Raw genomic sequence first — 22,392 nt, forward strand, 5'->3', positions numbered from 1 at the left:
AAACAATGCAGCTGCAGACGCATTGAGTCGCTTACCGATGAATAGTGAAGATTTAAAAAATATTAGAACAAACGTTGTATCAGTCATGACCAGAGCCCAATCACGGAAACAGCGCGCGCAACAAACTTGCGATCAAGGTAACTTAGCGACAGATGTACCCGCAAACGATAGGCTTGATCAACCTAGAGTTGTGGAAATTATCAAAGCACCAAAAAATTGTATTGAACTCATATTAAGTTCCAATTATAAGTTAAGTAGGACATGTCAAAATAAAATAATGAGTAGTAAAGGATATTTTGAGTACGTACCAAGCCCTCCGACTACCAAGTCATCTCACCAGCCAACCTTAAATAAGAATTCTTTTTGTACCTTACAACTTTTGTACGTACAACTCAAAACATTCTGTACCTAATAGCGTTATTGTTTTGCTGCAAATTAACTTCTCTTCTCTATTCTTATTTCTGTAAATTTCCTTTCCCTTTCGTCCTTGGTGGTGACGTGGCCCTTTCGGCCACGTCACCAATCTTCTCACAAAAAATAGCAGTCGTTGGTCACAATGTCGACCAAACTGTGTACTAATAAAAAAAAAGGCGAACTAAAATTGAAGTCGGCAGTCAAAGTAGACGTAATTAGAAGAGGTAATAGGTTCTTTCGAAAACTAGCTGGTGGTCTAGTCGTGTGGATTTTTGGGTTGAAAGTAAGTATAGTAGGTAGAGCTTAGTTGCAAAATGTTAGTAGGTACTCGTATTTAAAAATTTGGTTAATTTCATGCAGATGTTGGCATTGAAATTACAACTGCTACGTCGAGCACACGCCGCAGATGTCCAGCGGCGGCGGCGAGAAATGAGCGACCTGCGGCGATTTTCCCTATCAAGCAGTATACTTGATAGGGAATATATGTCAACGTACAGATTACCCAAACAGGAGGTGCGCAACTTAGTGGAAGCGTTAACTCCTCTGTTGCCACCTTCCTTTGGGGAAATCACCGCGGTCCAGCGGCGGCGGCGAGAAATGAGCGACCTGCGGCGATTTTCCCTATCAAGCAGTATACTTGATAGGGAATATATGTCAACGTACAGATTACCCAAAGAGGAGGTGCGCAACTTAGTGGAAGCGTTAACTCCTCTGTTGCCACCTTCCTTTGGGGAAATCACCGCAGAGCGAAAAGTTAGTATTGTAGTTATATCACAGGACGGACACGCCATACATCGAAAATCATTTGCGTTTATATGTGTGCACGGCACGTCTGTACACGCATCATTGTGTAAGTGGCTTAGGGCTGACACTCGTGCGGCGCGCGGGGAAGGCGAAGCCGAGGCTTGCTGAGGCCGGCCGAAGGACACGACGGCCTAGCGCGCGTTGCCTCTATGTGGAGCTGTCAAAGCGCTTTATATCTGTTCAGCATTGTTATCCAGCGGGGCCAGTCTGCAGCCTTTCTGGGCACCCACCGCACTCGGTAGGTCACTACCAGGATTTAGGGCAAATAATTCATTTATAAGTTTTTAATTTAAGTGTTTTTATCATATTTTTTAAACTTACAGATGTGAACCACCAGCAAAGTTTTTGAAGAGGTGTGGTTTTCTCAGAGATGTGAAAAATACTTTATAAAAAGTATTTAAATACAAAATGCAAATACTTCCTTGATATACTATTTCAAATGCAAAATACAAATTAGTTTTTGAATTTATATTTAAAATACAAAATACGAAATAGGTATTATCAAAATACTTTTTTTAAATACAAATACTTTGCGATAAAATGTACTCTAAATAGTGAATACCTAGTCTGAATTAAAAAGTATTACTCGGAATTTCCGAGTTGAAAAGACTCTCTTTATTCTTTGAAAACAGTGTGCCAATCAGTCCTCTATCTAAAGTGCAAATTTCTAGTTGTTTGCTCATATTAACCGGAAGGATGGATGGATGATGGTTTTTAACAGCCAATTTTTAAAAGCATTAATTTAGATATGTAATGTTTTACAGCCAGTATAGGTAATACCTCTCGTTAGTGTAATGAAAACGTCACGTTTGTGTTTCACCAGGGCAGAAAAGTTTGTTCTCCTCTCGTGCCTTGAAACCCTCGCAACACTCAAGATTCCTGTTTTAACCACTGCGCTACTCTTGTGGTCATGTGCGACGTTACTAAACATATTCAACAGTTCCATGTTAAAAGAAAGAGAGAGTTGCCAGGATAACCAGGATTGTAACATCAGGAGAGATTGTAACTCCTACCTAAATTACCTACTATAAAGTATTTTGTATTTTGAAAATAGGTCCCAAAAACTATTTCAAATAAAATACAAAATAGTTTTCTTCAAAAGGTATTTAAATAGAAAATAGGTATTTTGCATTTTGTATTTGCATTTTAAATACAATTATTTCAAATAAGTAACATCTCTGGGTTTTCTTATTTCCTGTTACCAACCTGAAACACCACACCTACTTGAATATCAGAAAATAATTGCAATATCAGTCACGTTTTAAAGATCTAAGAACTGCAGAAGTAAGTTTGTAATCCCATATAAATATATAATATTACAAAGTTACTGTTGCAGTTCCTACAAATAGTAGGTAAAGGTACACAACGATGTACGATGTGAGTATGAATGAAGATGTGATTAAATATGACATGTGTATACATAGTATGGGTATGAGTACCCGAAAAGAAGGACTGTCTACAAAAAGAGATGAGATCCCATCAAAAACATTACATGTAAAAAGGTGCCATTCTCGCACCGCTTTTACTACAAAAAAGTTTTGAGATATAATGTAAAACCAAGTCGGTTATTTTAATCAGTGCCAGGGGGTGTTAAAACCGTATCAATAAGATATCTTTAATTTGTAATACATATAATGACTTGGCAATCGCACATAATGCTTTACTCGTACCGTACTCTTAAATATGTGTAATGCTCAAACTGCAATTAGCGCTAGCGTTATGTTCAATTAGGTGTCGATGATCCTTATGTCATTATGCAGCCGTGCGATGGCCAAGTCATTATACGTATTACAAATTAAACATATCTTATTGATACGGTTTTAACACCCCCTGGCACTGATTAAAATAACCGACTTGGTTTCACATTATATCTCAAAACTTTTTTGTAGTAAAAGCGGTGCGAGGCTGGCACCTTTTTACATGTAATGTTTTTGATGGGATTCTCTTATTTTAGAAGTTCCAGGGGGGGGGGGGGACACATTTTACCACTTTGGAAGTGTCTCTCGCGCAAACTATTCAGTTTAGAAAAAAATGATATTAGAAACCTCAATATAATTTTTGAAGACCTATCCATAGATACCCCACACGAATGAGCTTGCTGAAAAATTTTTTTTTGAGTTTCAGTTCTAAGTATGGGGAACCGCCAAATATTTTTTTTTCAATTTTTGTGTGAAAATCTTAATGCGTTTCACAGAATACATCTACTTAATAAGTTTCAACAGTATAGGTCTTATAGTTTCGGAATAAAGTGGCTCTGACATACGGACAGACGGACAGACAGACAGACATGACGAATCTATAAGGGTTCCGTTTTTTTTCCATTTGGCTACGGAACCCTAAAAAAGGGCTTAACGCCAAAAGCAAATTTTTGAAGATCTGTGCCAGACTTTAGGAGAATCCGCTCCATCATATGCCACTGTAAAACGATGGGTAGCAGATTTTAAACGCGGCAGAGAAGCAGTTGAAGATGAACCTAGGTGTGGTAGACCAATAACGGCTTCTACAGACGAAAATGTCAATACAATACTAGATATGATTATGAATGACAGGAGGTTGAAAGTTGCAGAAATAGCGGAGACAGTTTGCCTTATATATAGCCTATAAATAGACAGCAGTTATTTTTTAAACATTTTTTCCGCCGATATTTTCAAAAAATTTCACTTAATCTAGTCAGAGATTTGATCAAATCGCTTAACTGTAGAGAGTAAACTGTTGTATTCTGTACTTGCTTTCGTCATTTCACTAAACCGTTCAGATATTTAATCAAATAACCACTTTATCATTTCACTAAACCTGTTTAACGAAATGATAAAACTAGTTGACTTTTCGAGTTCGTTTCGTCAACTTACTGTCGTGGTTAGGGATAATGTCAAATTCCTAAACAAATCTAGTGAAATGAAAAAGCGTTTTTCGTTTATTGGCCGATTTTGTCTTTTCACTAAACAGAGTCAGTGATTTGGTCAAATGACTGATTTTTTCTAGGGAAATGATGATATGGATTCGCTATTGATCATTTCCCTGCGACATATATAGCACTTTTGTACGGCGATTTAAGCCTGGCTTTTGGTGTGAAGTTAGCTGCATAAGTTTGCACGAGCGCGAGTTGATGCGCGTTGACTTCAAGTGTATTATTATTTAGTAAAAACAAAAGTTGAATTAGTGAATGTGGATTTGTTCGTTTGTTGTGGCGTTTATAAGTGTCTAATTCGTTAACAATGGATGAAGTTGTTGCTTGTGACGGTATGAAATGCGTCCACGTATTACTCAACGAAGGCAAGGTAAAGTCGTTAAATTAATTTCGTGGATAAATCCTATCTAGTAATAGTGTATGCCGTATGCCCTTAGTGCGTTATGATTAGCTCGCCTCGATACGCTAGCAGAATGCATTTGTGTCTTAGATTGGACAGTTATTAAGAAAACATATCTTTCGGCTTGCCTTACTCCAAAACCCTAGGCACGCCACTGATTAATAACAGAGATTGAATAACAAAATAAATCAAATATCTAACCCTAAATTAGCCTGAGGCACAGAATAAATAATAGTACTAAGTACAGAAGACTCACTCTCTAACAAAACGCGTCTGTTACGATCAGCACAGATATGGCCGCTAGGTGGCGACAGCGCCACGCGCGGCTTATGGCTTTCCCCAAAATTGGGGCCGAACGGATGTACTACCTGCCTACCAGTAGCAAAGCGACGAAATCGCGGAGTGAGACACGCCTGCCTGAGGCAGATCCCAGGATACTGGCCGCGTTCCCCCTCTGCACAGTGAGGCTGAGTTTTTGGGCAAAATACCTAATTAATTATATTACAATTAAAAAAAACCATCTCTTCTTAATCTCTTATTAATTTGGGATACTCTATATAGATAGCTGTTGGATCTCCAAAATATAAATAAAAAAATCTATAAAAACGCGAATATTCCGAGCATAAATTCTTTTATGTGAAAAGAGTGTAAAACTAAAAATAAAACATTTACAAGTAATATCTGTGTACCTAGGTATTTACATTAAAATGTTAACTTAGCATTCCTAAATTCAACGAACAAAAAATCGGTAGGCGTGTATGTATGTGACGTACGATATTATTACCTGTTATTATACAAAAGTTTAGCGTTATACACATTTCATGTACTTTAAATTGAAAAACTTGATTACTTATTTCTAAAATAACACACACAGAGTACACTCGGTACTCGTACACAGCACAATAGACCGGCATTTTGAACGTTCCGTCCGTCATCGCGTCGCTAACCGAACTGAGCGCGCGGTTAAAACTCGGCTAACTGCTGTCGAGGGGCGAGGTAATCCGAGTCGGGGCGGGGCGGTGCGTGTCCGTTCTGTATGATAATACTATTACTTATTCAGTGGTATTGTTGACATGCTTGGCCCGTATCTTGCAAATATCAATGATGCAGAAATTATGCGTACAGCATAGAAGGTAGTCCTATAGAAGTGGTCTACGCGTGCCTCCGTGAGGGACAAAACATATAAATTCGACCAATCATCCATACTAATTTATGGTGGGGAATAAAAAAAAAGTGAGACTGTGACAAGGACAAACAATAATAGCGCTTTCGCTGCTACTCCTACTGAAAGATACATAAGACTATCCCGTTCTGTCAGTTATCCCCACCACTCATGCCCAATCCAGTTTAATACTAGATTCATGGCGTACAGTCATAAATGAGCCAAACGGCTTATCTTGTCTATTGAAAGCGGGAGATGTGTTTGTCCTCGACAGGGGTTTCCGTGATGTCGTTACTTCTCAAGAAGCAAACGAATCCAGATATGTTACCAAAGTACGATGGGTTGTAGAGACGGGATGTTAAAAGAAAAGAGCAACCTCCTCTCAAATGTTTTAGATAATAAAATTATTCCAAAAATTAAAATTTATTACATGATATCTTCCTATCTTTTGAATGAATTCGGTAAAAGATTAATATCAGACGAAACTATGACGGCAGAAATATTAGAAAAGATGTTTTTGAAAAAAAAATGAAGAAAATGCATTGGCATTACAAGTCAAAGAAAAGGGTTGGCTTCGTAAGAGACTTTCTTTTGAAAGCGTTGATTCGGAGTCAATTTTAGATTTTCCTGAACTATCCGAAACTGACTTAAAAAAACTTTACACTAGTACGTACCAACTGGACAGGCAGTTTCCTATTTAGCTGAGATGCTTAATGAAGACGATACTTTAAAAAAGTAATACGTGAAAGATAATTCAAATATATTAAAAATACAAGTTCCGTCTCGCCATTTCTCAAAAAAAAAAATTACAGATGCTTTATTCAGTATACACCAAACATTAATGAAATAAACAGTATCGTACAATATTATTGTGAATGTGCGAACGGACTGCGTACGGTTAGCTGTTGCTCGCACGTAGCAGCAGTTGTATATTATTTATCCCACGGCAGATTTCTGTCCAAGATTCCACGACAAGCTGATAAATTAATGGCTTTATTCAAAAATTGATTGAAGGTCGTTATTATTGCCGATAGCGATGAAGACACCAGTCTTCATTTTCAGTCAGGTATTTTTATAAGTTATTTGACTATTAAAATAATCTTTAATAGAAAAAAACCGACTTCTCTAACTACTAGCCTGGGCCCACTTAACGGCGCTTATACTTTATTTGGTAATATGTATACATTTTATGGTAATCATAGTGGTTTGTTTAGTTTAGGTATCATAGTGGTTTTCCGGATCAAGGTCCGGGTCCGTGTCCGGATCCGGGTCCGAGTCCGAGTACGGGTCCGAGTCCGGCCGAGGCGGGCCCAGTCCAAGTCAAAATCGAAATTCAGAATCACAAAACGTGTACTATGCGTCGTTGAAGAGTTCTGTTCTGATCATCATCAGCAGTTCCGCTTCATCAAATGCCACAGTTTGTAATGTAAATGCTTGATTTTCTGATGAAAATATATAAAATTATATACGTATGCCTTTAAGATTTGAGGAGTTCCCTCAATTCCTCATGGATCCCATGTTCAGGACTTGAGATTGACATAAATGTGCCTAAAAACCTAACTTGCTTAACAAACATAACGAAAAGGACAAATCGCCAAATGCGAGCTATGCGTCGTTGAAGAGTTCCGTTATGATCATCATCAGCAGTTCCACTGCATCAAATGCGACAGTTTTTAATGAAAATGCTTAATTTTTTGATGAAAATACAAAAATCTCTATATACATGCCTTTAAGATTTGAGGAGTTCCCTCGATTCCTCATGGATCCCATCATCAGAACTCGAGCTTGACAAAAATGTGGCTTAAAAACTTAACTTGCTTAACAAATATAACGAAGAGGACAAATCGTCAAACGTGTACTATGCGTCGTTGAAGAGTTCCGTTCTGATCATCATCAGCAGTTCCACTTCATCAAATGTCACTTTTTTAAATGTATATGCTTGATTTGTTGATAAAAACACAAAAATCACTATATGTATGCCTTTAAGATTTGAGGAGTTCCCTCGATTCCTCATGGATCCCATCATCAGAACTGGGTTTTGACAAAAACGGGACCAATCTGTATGCATATACATACAATAAAAAAAAAAAAAAATTTCAAAATCGGTCCAGTAATGACGGGAGATATGGAGTAACAAACATAAAAAAAAATAAAAAAAAAATAAAAAAAAAATAAAAAAAAAATAAAAAAAAACATACAACCGAATTGATAACCTCCTCCTTTTAGATTTGAAAGTCGGTTAAAAATGCTTTGACAAAAGACGATTGATTACTCGTCAAAATTATTTACTTAGAAGAAAAGTAGGTAGTGCTTCATTTGCGAGATTATTTCTGAATAACCAACAACCAACCAAAATCTCATGCTTCTATGGCATTCGCCATAGTACTTGAAACTTTGCCAAACTTTGAAGAAAAATTTGATGACGACACACCGTGGCTGATCAGCGTACGTCCATATAATATCATAATATAGTCTGTCCCCCGACTACATTAATTTACTATAATGTCTATAATATACAATATGTATACGTACGTATCTAATACATATTTCTTTTTCAGAGTCATAACATAAAAACAAAGATTTGGTCGCTGGGCCTACCAGGTGCCATTTACGTAGAATTCTTTTATAATATCATTCCGGATTGGGATATCAATAAGAATGACGAAGAAGTGGTGCCGATTGATAGATGCCAAACATGTGGGGAAGAATATTTATTTTAGGATAACCCATATTTAAGACGTATAAATGATATCTATTGCAGCATGTGTGGTGCTGATTTATTTATATAGCTGGTCAATCAAATCTTGTCAGTAAAAAAAGGCGCGAAATTCAAATTTTCTATGGGACGATATCCCTTTGCGCCTACATTTTTCAAATTTGCCGCCTTTTTCTACTGTCACGATCTGGTTGACCAAGTATACATGTTATATGTTACTTAGTTAGAATTAATAAAGAAATTAATTTTTCACCTCAGCAGCTCGAACAAGGGTACTTTGCTACTTAAAAACAGTGAGCAAAATCGCATTTTGCTCACTGAGTGGGACAAAATGAGCAAAATGCGATTTTGCTCACTGTTTTTAAGTAGCAAAGTACCCTTGTTCGAGCTGCTGAGGTGAAAATTTAATTGTTGGTATATCTTAAGAAAACATGAGTGAATAGAGGTAAGTGATGAAGAAGGAATACATTTTTCGGGTTCTCTAATATGTTCTCACTGCTGAGGTGAAAAATGTTGTGTACTACACGAGATCAAAGTTATTTACATCTCGTGCGCTTTCGAGGCCCTTACTACGCTCAAGATTCACGAGCGTAGCGAGTGAATCTATTATAGAATCTTTCGCTTGCACGGGACTCAAAATAAGCACTCGAAGAAATGTCAAACTTTGATCTCTTGTTGTACAAATAACTATTTAACAGTTCGTTTTCTTTAGCTTCTATAATTAAAACTTGACATTGACATATATAATACTCTTAAGAATGCAAAAAATGATAAAAAGGTTTCAATGTGCATATTCTCTTTTGCGACTAAATTATCTGTCATTCACCTATTATTTATTGTGTAATTCGTTTGCGGGTGTGGGTATACCGTATTTTTTATTTTTAAATTTTCTAGTATGAAGTACCAACTGGATTATTTTGAAAAATATATATATTGCAGGCCTTTATATGAGCTCTTCGCTGTGTCGCTCTTCTAGAACACAAGAAAAAAAAAGATTGAAGTTTTGTTTCCTACATTTATCCAAGAATTTTGTTGGTAATATTAAATATTATTTATAGTATTTGTAAGTCTCTATATATAGAATACTGTAGGTACCAAAAGTTTGCGTAAATTGCATTAGCCAATGTGAAAAAAAAGCATTTTATTGAAAAAATTAAAAAAATCATATCTCACAAAATAACAAAGATAGAAAGCTGAAACTTACAGGAAATAATACTTGTCTTAAGGGCTCTTAGTAAAAAAAATACAGTAAACATTTGGTGAAAGCGCTTTTCCATGTAAACACTGTTACGCTCTTTACTGACTGTTTTATCAACAATGTTCTACTTTTTATAGATCAAATGTCGGCAATCTCCTTTGCAATGTTATTTTATTATTATATAATTTTATTAGTTATATACATATAACACCAACAAAGCTAAGAAATAAACCAGGCACGGAAATAGCAAAACATACACAGCAACTTTTTTTTGTATTAAGTTTCATGAATGAAGTACAACCATTAGAGCCTTAGAAATGGGGCCATCTTGATCACAGCAATCTAAAAAAACTCGGCAAAGTGTGAGTGGGACTCAGAATTAAAGCATTTATTTTTTGTCGTCAAGATCAATTCATGCTTGGCCTTATTATAGGTTTTCCTGTGATCTACAGGTGCAGACCTGTTTTTAATGTTTTTTTTTCTAAATTTTAGGCCCTGTAGTTTCGAATACAAGGGGAAGGGAACATCGACTTACATAAATGTGTACCGAATTTCAACTCGATCCGTCCAGTATAGTTTCGGAACAAATTGGTTGTGATAGAAGGACATACAGACAGACACAAGAGTGATCTTACAAGGATGCCGCCTTTTCCTTTTGAGGTATTGAAGCCTAAAAACACTTTAACCTTAGTAACCCAAACAGGCATACATAAATACACTCGGCGTCACGGAAATCGCACACCCACGGATTTTTGTTTCAAGCCGTTATAAACCTTATGTTGTTGAAGGTAAAGTATGAGTGTGTGGGTTCATTTTAAAGAGAATTTAATCCTTCATTTAAAAACAATGCAAAAGTTCGTAAAAAGTAAAAAAAAGGCATATTTTTTAATAAGAAATAAAAATGGTATATTCATGCAAAAAAATCAACAAATTAAAACACAATAAAATCAACAAATATTGCAATACAAATGCTTAAAACTAAACTTAAAACCTAGTGTTGCCTCTTGTGGCCTTAATTACTGCCTCCATGTGAGCCTTCATGGACCTCACGAGAGTCACGATGTGCTCTTGAGGAATAACATCCCACTCCTCAATGACGGCATCTCGAAGGTGTTCCAGGGGTCGCAGGTGCAGGATCACGTGACCGCGCCTTCCGTTTTAGCTGATCCCAAAGGTGTTTTATGGGATCCAGGTCCAGACTCCTTGCTGGCCACTGCATAACGGTGATCCCAACCTGATCAAGGTGGTCCCGAACAATCAACGCTGTGTGGGAGCGGGCGTTATCCTGCATGAATGTGAACCCAGGACCGACAAATTCGGCGTATGGAACCACATGATCCTCCAGGATCTCTGTGATGTACCGATGAGCAGTCATGGATTCCTGGCCTCGACCACCACCGGTGCCGGAAACACAAACGAGCTCGGTTTTGCCGGCGAGGGAAATGCCACCCCAAAACATACAGGATCCTCCTCCGTATCCGACGGTTTCTTCAAGACAGGTCTGTGAATAACATTTCCCTTGCCTCCTGTACCCTCTTCTGCGCCTATCGTTGCAGAAAAGACACACCCTGGTCTCACCGGAGAAGAGGATATCCTTTCATTGGTCGACCGTCCAATCCTTGTGTTCGCGAGCAAATTAACGTCTGATTCGCCGAAGCTCTGCCGTCAATTTGGGACCCGTAGCCGCTCTATGGGGCATGATCTTCTTCTCCCGCAACCTTCTCCTTACTGTAGAGACGCTCACCACCGTTCTCCGAACTGCTCGTCGCTCCTGCTGCAGCTGGACAGCGTCGGAGAAACAGTCCCGCAAACACGTCGACACAATAAAGCGGTCGTATCTCTCGGAAGTGCAGCGTTGTCCTCCGGGTCCAGGCTTGCTGGTGAAGTTTCTAGTCCTCTGGAATCGCTGAACTGCTCGTAGAACTCGGAAACGGCTTATGTTGAGCTGCCGAGCAACCGCAGACTGCGTCATTCCTAAATCCACCAGGGCTACTGCTTGAGCTGCTACTGCTTCCGTGGTATCCATTTTCTTGGAGTGTCTTCTTTCTCCAGCTGTTCCGGGATGACCCCTGTGAACTCTGGATGCCGAATGACCCATATCACACTTTTACCCCCCCTTTTAAACCTATCCAAGGTAACGCAACTAGCGACCCTTACAACGCGTATTCTAGGTGTTCTTTCAGAACGGCATAATTTCGTGATTATTATTATTTTTTCCGAAAATGCTTTATTCATGTTTTAAAGCTTATTAATTGTGCTTTTAAATGATATTAATATTGATAGGGTATAATACATATGATAATAGCTATATTCGTTTGAAACAAAAATCAGTGGGTGTGCGATTTCCGTGACGCCGAGTGTACTTTGTTGCTAGAAATCTGTAAACAAAGCCGCATTTAGCACACTGCATAGTTGGAAATTCTTATATGTATTTATTTCGCAGATTCTTTTACATTGGCCTAAAAATCACCAGAAGTAGTAAGTCACCAGAGTTGAAAGCGAGATGTTTATATTAGTATTAGTTTTAACCGACTTCAAACAGATTTGTGATTATTTTTTTATTGTTAAAGTTAATTTAAACTATAGCAAGTTCAACAGCCAAGTGCTACATTGACCAAAAAGTTTCTTCAAAATATAAAGCTTAATATCATGCACTTAAATCATATTTAATCATTCATTCGTTCACTACCATTTTTGCAATTAGTAATTGGCCACTGCTAACAAATCAGAAAGAAACAAGCCACTAGAAACCTTATTATTAAGAGCGGCCAATTACTATGTAGTGGCCAATAACTATAGCAGTCACCCTATTTAATATTGCTAATATTTTTTATATTCCGTAGACTAAAATGACAACCACAAATGTGAAACGTAGAAATAATGTGACCAGCTTAAAACAAACAGTGCTGATCTTTGATTTCGGTTTGTGAATAACCGATAAAAATTAAATTAATTTTAGATTCAAAATACTCAATAGGTAAATGAAATCTACAACACTGATCTCACAGCAACTCAATTTAAAGATACCTTGGCCATTCGTTACGCGCATGAACCTGCCAGTCTCCCTCAAACTTGCGATGGATGCGGTGAAGACAACTTTGACTTAAACCACGCACTAAATAGGGATGTTGACAATTTTTGGAACTGGTTTCATTTTGTAGATAGACACGTACTGCCGTCCTCAAGCTAAAAGGCCGCAAAATGCAGCAGTGCCATTTTGAGAAATGAGCAAAAAACGCGCGAAAACATTTTTCTTGAAATTAGTAGGATATAAGCATATACATTAAACGTTATAATATAGTATTTAATTAGTACTATTTTTTAAGTCAATTTAATTTAGTAATAATTCTTAAAAAGTGCTCTAAATCATTAAATTTCCGTTCTTGGTTTGTACCTGTTTAACAAAATTACGCTAATTAAACGACTATAAGGCAGCTAAAGTATATTTAGCGGTCTTTTAACTTTGTAATTTTATCTAAAATTGAATACGTTGTACAAGTCATATGAAGTTAAAAAGTAGAACATAGCTAAAAGGTGACTAGTAGATCTAACCGCCTTTTAGGTATGAATAATAAGTCAACTCATCTAATACATCAAAGACTAAAAGGTGATTAAAAATGTTTAAACGCCTTTTAATTTAACAAAACCATTTGTAATTGTATCGTTTAAAAGATTTTGTGAATTCAGCTAGATAAAAAGGCAGCTATCTTCAGAACAAAATGTAATAACTGCTTTTTAGTTTACAATCATTTCAAATTACCATAAACAAATTTAAGAAGTTACTTTATTCAGAGCAGGAAGAAAATAAATAAAAGACATAAGATACTAAAAATCAAATGTAATCCAAGAAATTAGCGTTCAATCATTCTCAAAATAATATTTATTTGAAGTTCAAGTTAGTAATAAACTCTGCTAATCATAATATTACTGTGGGACAACGTAGGAGTAAGCACATCTTAATTTAATTCGCTTTGCGATCTTCTTACATGCTTAAAATCACAGTTACGTCAGTTTAATGTAATTCCTAATTAAAAACACCCCTCAGTCTTCAGTACGAGCAATTATTTTAATAGTAAAATGGCTTACCCATATTGTTTGTAATTGTACTATAACTACTATAACTTTTTAATACAGCTAAATATGTTTTAATCATCTTACAGAATTATCCATAATCGTTTTTAACGAAAAGGTAGATAGTCAGTCACAAATCTTACACAACTAATGACAATGATCACAATTACTTAAACAAGTAGATAACAAATTCGTATTTGTACTTATGGAGATCAATCAACTTTATTTCTACTTAAAAATTAAATATAACATATAAGTCAGTGATCAGTCTTACATGATTTTTAAGAATAGTGAGGTAGAGAATACTACAGGCGTAATACATGCCCGATAATTAAAGTAATTAGGTTCTTAACTCAAATAATATGTTCATTAAAACTAATAGCGACATACTACCGCGATTCTGGCAAATCGCGCCAAAATTTCAACTTATGTGTAGGTATTACTTGTGAGCATTTGTTTATAATTTCCTTTTTTCTACCAACGTCGGTACCTTTGGGATCGACTCGTTTGGGAAAAGTAATAGGGCTTGGATTCTTCAAGTATTTGTCATTTAGAAAGCGGAGTTGCTGGTAATCATTTTTGAATTCAGTTTTGTATGATAAATCATAGCACCCTCTAGTAAAACATGCTTGTGTAATATCACGAAGGTAAACACGTGGATTCGAATTTTGAATTCTACGCTCTGAAGTAAAGTTAGGCACGTTAATAAAATCTTCAATTACCATGGATTTCACTGTTACTTTTCCCTTGTTCGCTGATCCCACTGATTCCGTAAAATCAGCAAAGTCGTAAATTTTGCCTTTGTGTTTCATGGACAATTCGACTTGATGATGAAACTGGTCACAGCTCATGAAAGTGTGACCAGGTTCGAAGTAGTACAACGTTATGGATTCCGTGCCTATATAATCGCTATTAACCATATGAACTAGCATGGAATATAAAAGCCAGTTCTTGTTCTGTGCACTGCAGTTATCAAGCCATATATTTACATGTTTGGTGTCACGATATTGCAAAAAGAATGAAAAAAATGCACTCATTATGTCTTCTTGCTTTCTTCCAGCTATAGCGTCGTGCCAAAGAACAGCGTAAGGTTTAATACTAGATGTTATTTTTCCCAATGGTGCAAAGGTTTGATTATATGTAGCAAGACGTAAACAGAATATTATTTTCTTAAATGTGTCCAATCTTGGAAGCATTATAACCTTTTGCAAATCAGCACTAAAATATATATTATCCGGGTCTTGTTCAGTCTTGTGTTCTTCATACAATTTTCTAGCTGCAACATATTTGTCATGATGAATCGCAAATGATGTGCAGTCCTCGCAGTTATCTAGAATATTTTCCTCGATATTATGAGAACTTTCTTTTTTGTGTATTTGGTAGCTTTCGCAAACCTCACATTCTTCATTTCCTAAATTAGTAAAAGATATATTCATTTCTTTAACGACCTGCCTATATAATTCGTAAGAAACTGGATCTTGAGGATATTTTTTGCAAAAGTGGTCATGCATAAACGTGATAGTTACGTCGCTCGGCAAATATCTACGGTTAGGAGCATGCGCTCTTCGGTAATGTGGTTCTAAAGGATGGAACGATTCAACGTGTTGACGAAGTATTTCTCTATCGTAAGCTAATGTCTTAGTATGTTTTCCACGTGAATCGGTCAAATCGTCATCAGCTAAAGAGTTGTACAAAACCTTGTCATTCGTTTTATTAAATCCGAGTGTAGTCAAAAAAAATATTTTACAAACTGCCACTTTTGTATCATCATGTTTTCTTAGGAAAAACGTTCTCCTTGGGGCTCGAAGATTTGGTCCAGTCTTTTGCCTCTTAGGTACAACTACAGGCACATTATTTTGTATGAATAATCTTCTTTCTTTCCATGTTAAATTCCAGTAACTGTCGTTAACATCCTCTCTCTCTTCATCTGTCAATAAGGTAGTGCATTTTTTATGACATTTTGAATCGCACCCTGGCTTAACCAGATATTCCAATCGCTTGTCTTCTTTCTTGTCGGCGTTTCTTTCACTTAGACTTGTATCGTATTTTTTTCGCTTAGGTGCAGGTGAACTTTGACCATTTTCTCCAGATAAATCAATACTAATCTCTTCGCTATTGTTAATTGTGGGTATATAATTTAACTCCGTAGTATTCCTTCGTTTTAGAATTCTTTCACCGATTTTATTAGTTTGGGTATCGGGTATGATTTCTATGTTAATGGTATTTCTTCGCTTAATAATATTGGTTGTATTAAACATAGACATATGGGAGTGCTTATTCGGATGTTTATTCAAGACTGGGGCCGCAATTTTATTTTCAGAATCATCACTACTACTCGTTTCTGGAATATAATTTTTGTCGCGCACGGAATCATCGGATGAAAAATCATCATCTCTGTGTGACGATGAAGAACTTCGGCTGCTTATGCTTAGCTCTTCATCACACCTTAAATCAAGTTGTTTTTCAGTATTGGTCGCTGGGAACGCTTGTTGGAGAAGATCTACGGCATTCGACAAAAAGACAGAAGATTTAGATTGTGTGGTAGCGTACTCGTTAAAATTATTAAATATATCAGATGTGAGTGAATAATTCCTGCGATTGACTTCATTTACCATCTCTTGGACACAATGTTTAGGTAATCCTTTTTCCACAGGTTTTTCGTGTGATGACGTGGGTTCCACATAATGATCAGGCAACTGGATGTTATGACAATCGACCGAATGATGGATGTCTTCACTGTTTTGGTTTGATGGATTTCTACATCTGTCTAAAATGGTTTTCAACCGAGAGGTCTTCGGTTCATACCTGGAGCAATTAAACATATTTCTATAAGTTCTAGGTGCCTACCTTATCCTAAAAAAGTAGTTTTTTTGTCCCGCGTAGGTATGTGAAGTGTACTTAACTGTGAGAAGACGTCCATAAAAACGTTTTGGTCAAAAAAGTAAGATTATGTTTCCGATTATACTATTAATACAACTTATGCAACACACTACAGGCAGACAGACAATTTAAAGATTGTTTTATGAGTTCTCATGATTGTTTTGTCTCTCCATCACCAGGCAAGCTTCATAGTACATACAATGCTATTAAACATATCTTCACAAGATATACCTACACATCAAATTAGTTCCCAATTGAAAATGATGAAGTAAAATGTACATTGAGTAGAGTACTAAACTTGACTAAAGAAATAACGCGCCAAAACAGGTGTTAAACTATCTATAAGAAGGTCGTTAAACGGTAGGTACATAATACTTATCCCAAATGAATACGTAAAAATACTTTACCTCGTGAGTTTGCGCGGCTGCATACTGGAATTGGCGGGAAACTGCGCCCGGTCTTCACGTGCCACACCCTCACTCGACGGGAGCGCCCGCGCAACTGATTTCGTTGCTTCGAGCGAGGATCAAGTAACCGCCTTATTGATATGGAATACCTAGTTACCGCGATATATTTCTGGAACTGTCTACTATTTTGTTCTATCATTGCCAAATTAAAAAGCCGTGACGGCCTTAAACCGATGCATTTGCATGTATACCTTTTACGCCTATACTAACGACAAGGCGGCTAAGCGACTTTAACGGCTTTTTAATTGTGTATTTATAGCTTAGCTGCTATTTAGTTTGGGAGTAATCATCATTTGGCCGTAATATTTGTTACGCTAGGGAGCAGTTAAAGTACAGTAGCCACCTTTTAGTCGTGGAAGTTGCAATAACTGTTTTTAAGAGTTGTACTAAATACCCGATGTCAAATAGTAAGAAGCAGTTATTGGCCTTTAACAGCCTTTTAGTGAATTTTCTAATTAAAAACTGCCTTTTTGCTGGTAAAAGTGGCAAAATGGTGTATTTAGCCGCTCGCGGGACGGCCGTAACTTCGCGGTTTTTTCACATAGAGCTATGACACCTAGATAGGTAGATAGAGAATTGTTTACTGTATCGCGCTGTGATATTAACTCAAAAACGTCGTAAGAGCCTTTAACGGCCTTTTAGCTTGAGGACGGCAGCGTAATAATTACAGAAAAAAATATAAAAAATATATATTCATTAATTTTACTATAATAAGATGCTTAGGTGGTCCGGAGGGGTTACACGACTTGATAAAGTCAGAAACGAGTACATTCGCGGCAGCTTCAAGGTAGCCCCCATACCTGAAAAACTCACAGAAAACCGACTCAGATGGTACGGGCACGTGATGCGGAGAGGCGATGAGTACGTTGCCAAGAAAGCTCTGAACCTGCCGGAGAAAGAGAGAGGCAAGGGACGCCCGCCGACAACATGGTGGACCAGCATGGCCCAATTACTTAAGAAAAACGATTTACCCGACCCGACAACCCTCGACAGAGTCTCGTGGCGCAAAATAATTAGGAGAGCCGACCCCACAGGAAGAAGAAGAAGAAGATATTCATTAATTTTGAATAAAAAAACATGTATAATAAGTTTCGTGTTTAAATTTCGCGCCTAAACGCTCCAAACTGTCACGTGACCTTGATGACGTAACGGCGTTTTAAACAAACTGCGGTCAGTCATTTTTTTAAATTCTTTATATGACAACTGACAAACTTTTTTTTAAAGCCTTAACACACTACCGCATCGGACAGCGACCTTCTTTCTCGCTCTAACTTATAGCTGCGTCCTTAACGCACCACCTTACACACTATCGATTCGTGCGCCGCACCGCACCAAGATCGCGTTTCGGTACGATAATCTGTAGACACTTAGGCAGGTTTTATAACTTGTCTTTAGTGATTCCACTGTGATTACGTCACGCGCTCCGATTGGCGTTTGCAGTCACGTGATACTGGGTATTATTTTAAATACTTTTGATTATTTTTAATTAATTTATTACGCATATTTACACTTAAAATATGATTTTCCGGGTTCTAATATTACCTGCTATGGTAAAAACATAACATGTTATATATTCGCGATTCATGTCAACATCCCTATTGTAAAAAAGGCGGTTTAATAAAACAAGGCCACGACCATCACAGAGATGACCTTAAGCACTGGGCCGAACTAGCCTGGGGGACCGGCAAAAACAACCAACCCTCATAGGGGATTTATTACTAAACAGTGTGAGGGGACCTGCAAGCAAGCGTTCTTTGACGTTCGCATAGTAAATGCTGACGCTTCCTCTTACAGCAACCTCACCTGGCAAAAAACTGCACAAAGACACAGCCGAGAGAAACATCTAAAATACGACAGAGCAACAGAGGACCTAAGAGCCTCTTTTACATCACTAGTCATTTCATGCGACGGAGCCAATACAATAGTTTCTTAAAGAAAACAGCTTCAAAATTGAATGATAAATGGGGAAAGGCATATTCACTAATAATTTTCTGGCTGAAAGTTAAAGTCCAAATTTCTGTGATAAGAGCTATCTCCATAAGAGTCAGAGGTACGAGACGACTTATCAAAGCTTTTGAATGCGAAGACGGGGCAGGAATCCTCTACTGAAAATTATAAGAGTGAAGATGAAGAGAGAATATATTTATATTCTTTATGTACCTAACTCCTACTGTCTCCTCCATATATTGTTTACGTCGAAATAAATGAAATCTACCCGCTAATACATGACAGGAAATAAACAATAAATAAAATCCACTCACTATTAATCTACTCAAACATTTAAAAATGACATTGACGTATCGCCGACCTGACGCAACGCCATTTTCGTATTTTTGGTTTACGTATTCGACATTCGTTACTTTACTCGTATAGTGATCGGATGTATTCAGTGCGTTTTTTCTCGTTTTTGTTGACTTTTTTTGTTGCATTCTTGTTAAGTTTAGTTTCCATATACATGGATCCTAATCGCCCATCTACTTCGTCGCATGGACGCGGCGAAGAAGTGATATCGCCTCGGAGAAAACGAAAAGTTAAACCCCTCAGCCAAGAGGCACACAGAGGCAAAAAACAAATGTGAATATGAAGTGCCAAAAAAGAAGAATGTGTAATTTCTAATCTTTACCAACAAATATAAGTACCTCCCAATAGTTTATTTTCGGTTAGTACCGGTTGTAGCACATTACTATTTTTAAGACGTAAAAAACTAGCAACACATGAAATGTCATTTTAGTCTACGGAATAAAAAAACAGATTTTAGTTACAGTCATTTTCAATATTGTCAGTAGGTACTCGTAAAACCCTACTTGTAACTTTCTTGTTGTACAAAAAACAAAGAAAAAATTACTCACTGACTATCCCGGCTACGGAAACAGATATTGCCATGAGTGCACCGGTGTACACGAGGTAGTGACGTTTTTCCCTCATTTTCCGCCATCTAAACAGTTCAGTGCCGACCGCAAATGTCATCTTTTGCAAACAATCGACACCGATAGCTCCGGCTAGCACGATCATGTTGTAGACTGGGTACAAAAATCTGAAAATAAATCATGAAACGCATTTATACAATTTTTCTCTCAATATTTTATTGCCAAACGTGTTAGGGACTGTTTTTTATGTATATTTATAAGTATTTATACAAGGTGCACACGAGGAACCCGAAAGATTTTAACCACACATTTCTCCGTCTACATAAGTCCACAAACGAAGCAAGAAGCTATTTCGTTACAGGGGAGATGGTCCTCTTAGCATTGGTTTGCAATCCATCTAGGAGAAGGATACTCCAAAATAAAACCCGGAATGTAGTTTCCGTAAGGCGCGAGTAGGGTCTAACCTGAAATAAGCGGCAGATTGCTTATTTCAGGCAGGATGCAGCCGACCTGTCTCCACACGTATTGGCTCGCCTTTCCTGTGGGATAAGACAGTGAAGCCGAGAGGGTAATGCAGGTGCTGGGCATCCCTGCGTTTCCTTACGGTTTTACACCATAAATCGTCTGCAATAGACGCTAAGGTTAATGACAATTTCGTCAAAATAATATTTGTATTATTTTACTGTTAAAACCTTTCGGGGTCCTCGTGAGCACGTTGTATTATATCGTCGTCTAGTACCCACATGAAGCCTTATTGAGCTAACTATGGGACTAGGTCGATTTGTGTAGGGGCATTTTCATTTAAGGCGAGGTATGCCCGGGGAAAATTTTCAGATTCTGTCAAATTACCCCATTTCACACACAAGCACACTTCACGCACACTACCTCACTTTACTGGGACAGGTCAGTGACCCAAGCTGTTTTTTTAAGATGCAGATGAGAGCATTTTGAGTTTAGTGTTAACCATTGACCTTTTTAGAGGAACAGGAACTGTAAAAGCGTTCCATTGAAAGAAGAAAGAGAAACAATACATTTTATCTTGCTTTCCTTGTCTGTTAATGTCAAACGTGACGTACTTAAATATAAATAATCTAATTCATTTGATTGTTGTTGAGATGCGCATTGCGCATACTAAATAAACCGAATAAATACAGAAGTCTACAGAACACAGAATACAGAATACAGAAGTCGACGTGGTATAAAAATTAAATATGCTCAGGATGTCATTGAACTTGAACTTTGTTTATTTGGTACCTAGTAAATTTGTATAATACTGTTTATATGTATCCAAACAACCACAAACACAAACCAGCCTGTAAGCCTCGTAGGTAAGTATATCTCGGTCTCAAAAGCCGCAAAAACTCGCTAGGACTGAGGCTAGACCATAGCCGCTTATTTTTTCTTGATTTCATGAAGGTTTGCAGAACAGCATGTAACCGCAACAAAATAGGCCGCAAAAATGTCGTCATATAAAGCTGTAGTACCACGTTCCCGACTATCGGGTGGTCCGGCCTGGGAACGAAATCATAAAATACCCGATAGTCGGGTTATCGGCACTGAATGTTAATAGGTAATATTTGAAGAACAAAAGTTCTCTAACATAAATACAAAATTACAAAATTGTCATCTGTCATCACAGTTCATTGACGTACAGAAGTCACGTAGGAACGTTTTTAAAATGACGCTATATTAATACCAGCATAATGAAAATTAATTCCAATTAGTAAAAATGAGTCTTCAAACTTTTTTCATTTTAAGCGGGATTTCAAGGAGCAAATTACTTAAATGATATTGTAATCGTATTGTTTTAAGATAGTTTACTGCGTTTTTCAACCATTATGCCCCGTAAATAACAGCAAATCAAATTTAAAATGAAACTCGAGCTCTACGTGATAATAATTATTTACCCTATTTCTTTTAATACAAACTGTCTACTGGTATACTTTTTCGTATACGTACATGATTTATTTGTCAAGAGTAAGCTGTCATGGAGCTCCAAAGCGCGATGCGTCCGCCTTCGCCCGAGGCCAGCGGCCATCTGAATCAAAGAAGTTGCGTGCACGGGACCGCTGATATCATGTCTTTGAATATATTTATTTAATGTTCAATAAAAAAAAAAAGGAATCACTGAGTTCCATCAAGAATAAGATTGCGCGTTATTAGAAGCAAATTTCATATCTTTATCTTTTGTGCCAAAATTGTTACGAATATTTCAAGTCCGTTTTAGACCTATGTTCGTGATTGTTTTCTATCGAGCGAAAGTCAAAAACTTAGGATTCGAATCGTTGAGTTCCCTAGAAAAAGGCCTCAAGATTGCTTATACCATTCATGGCAGCCGGCAGCAGCAGCAGATACGGTGATCCAAAAAAGCGCTACGAATATTTTAAAACTCCGTTTTCTGAACTCACTTCACCTTAAACCAGGGCTTTAAATACCGTTAAAAAGTTGGTATCGTTACCACAAGGTGACATATCTAACGTTAAGTTCTAACTAACGTTAGACCAG

The 22,392-nt window shown here is 37.2% G+C and overlaps 2 protein-coding genes across 2 annotated transcripts in view; both read right to left on the reverse strand.

Annotated features, from left to right (window-relative positions):
* LOC134660810 (alpha-1,2-mannosyltransferase ALG9) overlaps positions 1-22,392 on the reverse strand; it is a 71,998-nt gene that overhangs the window by 25,547 nt on the left and 24,059 nt on the right. Inside the window, exon 7 of the mRNA XM_063516613.1 lies at positions 19,870-20,054. Coding sequence (XP_063372683.1) covers positions 19,870-20,054 — 185 coding nt within the window. The remainder of the gene's footprint in view (positions 1-19,869; positions 20,055-22,392) is intronic.
* LOC134660802 (uncharacterized) lies at positions 12,916-17,593 on the reverse strand. The gene is made up of 2 exons (XM_063516599.1): positions 16,961-17,593; positions 12,916-16,478 (listed from the first exon to the last, which is right to left on the reverse strand). Exons 1-2 carry the CDS (start codon positions 16,981-16,983, stop codon positions 14,063-14,065), a joined length of 2,439 nt encoding a protein of 812 aa, XP_063372669.1. The 5' UTR covers positions 16,984-17,593; the 3' UTR covers positions 12,916-14,062.

The sequence above is a fragment of the Cydia amplana genome, chromosome Z (genome assembly GCF_948474715.1).
Source record: "Cydia amplana chromosome Z, ilCydAmpl1.1, whole genome shotgun sequence".
Lineage (NCBI taxonomy): Eukaryota > Metazoa > Arthropoda > Insecta > Lepidoptera > Tortricidae > Cydia > Cydia amplana.

What these genes read in the sequence shown, in the direction of transcription:
- LOC134660802 (XM_063516599.1), bottom strand. Translation starts at nt 16,983, where the DNA reads ATGCAGCCGCGCAAACTCACGAG. An exon ending in CAGCCGCGCAAACTCACGAG is followed by an intron (nt 16,479 to 16,960) that starts GTAAAGTATTTT and finishes TAATTGCTCCAG; the next exon opens with GTATGAACCGAAGACCTCTC.